At 41.0% G+C, this 6,000-nt stretch overlaps 1 protein-coding gene across 1 annotated transcript in view; it reads left to right on the top strand.

Moving 5' to 3' along the window:
• The window catches only part of abcc8 (ATP-binding cassette, sub-family C (CFTR/MRP), member 8), a 118,651-nt gene that overhangs the window by 107,922 nt on the left and 4,729 nt on the right, over window positions 1-6,000 (top strand). Inside the window, exons 34-37 of the mRNA XM_063197349.1 lie at window positions 1,122-1,252; window positions 1,568-1,646; window positions 3,765-3,873; window positions 4,930-5,033. Of these exons, the coding sequence (XP_063053419.1) occupies window positions 1,122-1,252; window positions 1,568-1,646; window positions 3,765-3,873; window positions 4,930-5,033 (423 nt within the window). The remainder of the gene's footprint in view (window positions 1-1,121; window positions 1,253-1,567; window positions 1,647-3,764; window positions 3,874-4,929; window positions 5,034-6,000) is intronic.

Raw genomic sequence — 6,000 nt, 5'->3', positions numbered from 1 at the left:
TTTATTTCTGTTCCCTTTTCTTTGGTTCCGTCTCTCAGTCTCTCTTTGTTCATGCTCTGCTCAAGACATACTGTATCATTCCCTGAAGGATGTGTGAGTGACACTGTTGTTTATTTCTGAGAATTGAGGTTTTGCCCTGCGTTTGTTCCCCCCTGAAGAATCTGCTTCGTCTGTCACCTTGGTTTTGGTTCTCTCTCTCATCCTTTTCTTTGGTCCAGTCTCTCACTTTTTCATTCCTCTGCTTTTTCTTCTACTTCATCTCCATCTTATCCCCCCTATATTCCTCTTCTGTCAAAATCATTCTCCATCATGTCCTTTGTTTTTGGTATGGACTTACGGTAGATGCTTATGTGCCCACAGGCGTTGGACAATAAAACCGGAAAACAAATGGTTATAGACAGGTTTGGCTACAGTAGATACCTTCCTTTTAGGTCCAGTTAATCCTGTTGGATGTGATACGTCCTTCCTGGTGGCATGCTGACATTATCCTGGATACTGTGGCTCTAGATACATCTCAATGGCTTGGTTACAGATGCACCAGCAAGACATTCACCAACAATTTCTCCTCTTTTGAACTCTGATATGTCACCCATAATGTTGTGTGCATTTAAATATTTTGAGCAAAAGTGTGCTCTTACTTATTTGAACCTTCACACTCTGCTCTTACTGGTGCAACGAGCAATTAAGGGATATTGGCCACCAAGCTGGTGAAATTTAGTCTTGAAACCTCCCACACTAGAATGACAGGTGTTTCAGTTTCAGTGTTGAACCAATGTATGACCAGACTCTAGGGAGCTAGGCAATATTGTGATTTTCTGGCGTTTTTTAACTGTGTGTTTTTAATGTCTCTATATGTCGACTGCAGGACAAGTGTAATGCAGGACAAATTTCTGTGAAAGCAAACATTTAATTATTATCTTATCTTATCATTTTATGCTTACACTTTACTTTCTCTGGCTATATGTTCCCACTTCCTTTCTGTGTTCTCTCTCTTTCGCTCATTCTCTCTCCCCTCTCTCTCTCTCTCTCTCTCTCTCTCTCCTTTCTCTCTGACTCTACCCCTCTCTCTCTCTCTCTCTCTCTCTCTCTCTCTCTCTCTCTCTCTCTCTCTCTCTGAGCAGCGGCGTCTCAGGTGCCAGATGGATGGCCTCAGCAGGGTGATATCCAGATCCAGAACCTGAGCGTGCGCTATGACAGCACCCTCAAGCCCGTCCTCAAGAATGTCAACGCCAGCATCAGTCCTGGACAGAAGGTGGAAGACAATAGCCTACTCAGAACACTGTGCTATGACTCATACACTCTGGAGGACAATAAGACAATATTCTTTGTCCTCTCTCTCTCTTTTTTTCTCTCTCTGATTTTTTCTCTCTTTCTGTCCTTATCAGTATTTCTTAGCTACTCATATTCTGTCTCTTCAAGGACATGTGTAGGGTACCCCCGTATCACTTGAAGCAGCCATCTTGAGTTACAGTGTCTCTGGTGTGAATGAGCTGGATGTTATGTGAGAGGACACACCCATGTGCTGAGGTATTAACCACACTGTGCTGTGCTGTGTTGTGCTGTGCAGGTGGGCATCTGTGGCAGAACAGGGAGTGGCAAATCCTCATTCTCACTGGCCTTCTTCCGCATGGTGGACACATTTGAGGGTAAAATAAAAACTTCAATCTCTATTTGTGATTTGAAACAAAGATTTGACACATTTTGAAAATGAATGATAATGCGCCCATACATGCACTCATACACATACATACAGCACCTGCTGTCATTGACCTGTATAAACATATTAGCCTACAGAAATACACATGAGGCCCTGCCGTGGCCAACCAGTAGGGCACTTGCCTGCGATGCGGCTGACGCGGGTTCAATTCCCGGCTCGGGTCCTTTGCCGACCCCTCCCCGTCTCTCTCCCAATTCGCTTCCTCTAAATCTCTCACACTGTCCTATCAAATAAAGTCGAAAAAGAAAAAAGAAAAATCATACACATGAATACACACATACTGGTTCACATCATAACTTGAATAATGAGAAGCTATCAAAACAGTTCACTTCTCACCTCATGTGATACAGTGGTGCTCATATGTTTACATACCCCAGCAGAATATACGCTTTCTCTGCGATTTCTCACCAAATATGAAGGATTACACAAAACCTTTTTTTTGACTCGTTGCTAGTGACTGGCTTAAGATATTTATTAGCAATTTTTTGTGTTTACTTTTTCAAAAGCATGATCACAACCCAAACTACCCAAATGACCCTGTTCAAAAGTTTACATACCATCGTTTCTGGTGCTGAATATGGCCCTGTTTAACATCAGGGATTGCTCTAAATTGTTTGTGGTAGTTGTGGATAAGGCTCTTAATGTTCTCAGATGACAAAACAGCACATTCTTCCTGGCAGAATGGTTATTTCCTATAATATCTTTGGGTGTCTTGCTGGAACCTCACATTTGAGGTTTCCCCTGAGTGGCTCAATGATGTTGAGATCAGGAGAGTGAGATGGTCGCTCAAAAACCTTCATTTTATTCTATCTGAAGCTAATGACGGGTTGATTTGGCTTTCTGTGTCGAAATATTGTCATGTTGGCACTGTTGGAATTTCAATTCAGAAATGCAATATGAGGGGGTTTGGTTGGAATCAAGCCATTGGGCAAGGGAATCATTGCATTGCAATGATCATTGCAAGGGAAATTGTTCAGGAGGCATAGGACAACCAAAAAATAACTTTAGGTGAAATATAGGACAACATGAAAAAATGTTTTAAACTGTACAGCAAAGAGGCACTTGTTGGAGAAAGCCATTACTACAAAAATGCAAACATGTTATTTTGCATATGATACACCAAATAGCATAGTGAGAAGCATCAGAATGCCTGTGACAAAGTCATTTGGAAAAATGAGATCAATATGGAACTTTTTTCAGCCACTATTAACAGTACCATTTGGAGAACAGTCAACGGAGCCTATGATGAAAGTTACACCATGCCCTTCTGTGAAACATGGTCATGGACCACTGATGTCATGGGGACATCTGAGTTACAAATGCACTATTACTTTTGGTCCATACTCGCAGAATGATGAATACATTGCCCTGTGGAAAATACTGGAGGAAACTTGACACTCATCAGCCTTGAAACTGCACATGGTCCATTGTTTGGACATGCCAACATGACAATATTTCAAAACAGAAAGCCAAATCAACCCGTCATTAGCTTCAGAAAGAATAAAATGATGTTTTTGAGTGACCGGCTTACTCTCCTGATCTCAACATCATTGAGCCATTCAGGGGAAACCTCAAATGTGAGGTTCCAGCAAGACACACAATAATTTTATAGGAAACAACCATTCTGCCAGGAAGAATGTGCTGTTTTGTCATCTGAGAACATTAAGAGCCTTATCCACAGCTACCACAAACAATTTAGAGCGGTCCCTGATGTTAAACAGGGCCATATTCAGCATCAGAAACTAGGGTATGTAAACTTTTGAACAGGGTCATTTGGGTAGTTTGGGTTGTGATAATGCTTTTTAAAGAGTAAACACAGAATATTGCTAATAAATATCTTAAGCCAGTCACTAGCAATGAGTGAAAAAAAAGGTTTTGTGTAATCCTTCATACTTTGTGAGAAATATATTCTGCTGGGGTATGTAAACATATGAGCACCACTGTATGTTCATGCCAATCCACCTTTTGTTGTTTATATGAACTCATTTGTCAGCACACCTGTTTAGCAAGGCAGCCATCAGAAATCCTGTCTCTGTGTCTCCCCCAGGCCGCATCATCATAGATGGGATAGACATAGCACAGCTGCCCCTGCACACTCTCCGATCGCGCTTCTCCATCATACTGCAGGATCCAATCCTCTTCAGTGGGACCATACGGTGAGAGAGAGAGAAAAATAGAGAGAGAGAGAGAGAGAGAGAGAGAGAGAGAGAGAGAGAGAGAGAGCGAGAGAGAGGCAGCGTTGCATGGCAGATGGCCAGTTACCTTGATTCTGCGCGGTCTCCTCAAATTGAAAAATAAGAGGGTAGAAAATGCACCTGATAATGTCTGAGGAGAATAGCAATGGTCTTTGATCTGGCAGATCAAGTCTGCCGGAATCTCTTCACTGATTTGGAGGTGATTGAAGTGCCTGGTAATGAGAATCAAACAGAAAAAACTAGAAAGCCTTTAAAATGTTGGATTTTGTTGTGACCTTGACCAAATGACAGTTGGTATTTCAGAGTAGGTCTTCTCACATCAATTTGATCAATCCTGCCCTGTTCCTGTCAGGAATATGAAATAAGCTGCTGCTTTACCAAAAGGTAGTGTGTACGCACCGTATGTTAAGTTAAGGTTTTTTATTTGTTAATACTTCTTCAGACTAAATAAGAACATTTTAAATTTATAAATATGCAGTCCATATTAACCCATTTTGACCCGGAGATACATCTGTGTGGTCTGTTTTACCTGAGGGTTTTATTTTATTTTATTTTATTTTTAATCAAAATACCAGCATGTTGTGCAAGCATGTAGAGACAATGTGTGACATCTTTGGAGACCAGGGGGACAGACCCTGGTCGCTGCATAGTTTTTATACCAAATATTTATGACGGACAGAAGAATTCCAAAACTTGTTTTCTGTGATATTCGCGGAAAAGGTAAAGATTCTTCCTGTTCTTCTCTCCTCTCTGCTGGTAACACGTATAGGAAGTGATAGGATTTGATATTCCAGATCTGGAGACTATTCCCTTTAGTCATTTATCTGTTCTGATACTCAGTGTAATAAAAGGGAAGTTAATGGTCACCACAGAGTCACTAACTTTTTAAATGAATCTTACGTTGCAGTTGTTGAAGCTGCAAATTCAACTTATCTACTAATGCTGATTTTGAGCAGCACCGCATGATGTTCCATACATCTTGTCTGATCTACCTCACGCCTGTCTCCTCCCGTGTAGATTCAACCTGGACCCAGAGAATACAGCGTCAGACAGCACGCTGTGGGAGGCTCTGGAGATCGCTCAGCTCAAGCCTGTGGTGAAGACCTTACCTGGAGGCCTGGGTAAATACCATTAACAAATGCAAAGAGCTTCATTGCAAAATGACGTATATTCATTTTGGAACATTTTGGGGAAATTGACATTTTCGTATTGGGCATTGTATTGCATTGCATTGCATTGCAAAATGCATTTTATGTAGGTTTTAAAAAGTACTGTATGTTAGCTAAATATTTGAATGGCAAGAATTCACACAGATGTCTCATCATTTCCAATAATAAAATTCAAAAGTAAAAAAAAAATGGCGCTTACATCATTTTGCAACAAAACTCTTCAAATCTACTAACGGGTCATTGATTGTTTTTCAGTAGAATACGTCAAGTGGTACAACCACAGCTATTGCCACTCTTGTATCATTTCATGTACAAGTAATGAATATGCTTTTTTAGATAATCAAGTTAGAGCAAAAATCATTGTACTTATAGAATAGTGTTATCAGCTTTGTGTTCCGAATCTTGACATCTGCTAGTATAAAACGTCAATGACCTTCCGAGACACATGTGGGGTACTACAGAAAGCAGGTAAATGAGTATCTCAATTCTCAACAAGTGGAAAATCTAATCACAGAGGAGCACTGACTACAGTTTGCCAGAAAAATAAACTGCAATACTTACTCTGAGTTACCTGGCTTGGGGTAGTAATTAAACTTCTTAGGCAACTTGAAATTTCTGCTTAAGGACCGTATACCATGAATTAGCTCACATAAGATCAGAGATTCTTTAAGTATATAGAGATATGCCAATGCAATAGGTTGCTATGGGCACCTAACATGACCAGGTTCCGGTCTGCCTAAAGGGGCGTGTCATAATACTCCTAGCATTGAATAGAACAGTCTTTAGGTCTGCCTAGGTCTGCCTAAAGGGGGATCCCCCCCCTCCCCCTTGCAATAATAGAACCCCGGGAACAATGGGCCAATGGAACCTCTCTCTCTCTACTCTCTCTGATAAGATTGTCAGTGAGCTGAACATTTGA

The sequence above is a fragment of the Engraulis encrasicolus genome, chromosome 4, assembly GCF_034702125.1.
Source record: "Engraulis encrasicolus isolate BLACKSEA-1 chromosome 4, IST_EnEncr_1.0, whole genome shotgun sequence".
NCBI lineage: Eukaryota > Metazoa > Chordata > Actinopteri > Clupeiformes > Engraulidae > Engraulis > Engraulis encrasicolus.
The sequence above is the reverse complement of the archived record's forward strand: the minus strand, read 5'-3'. Positions and strand labels throughout refer to the sequence as shown.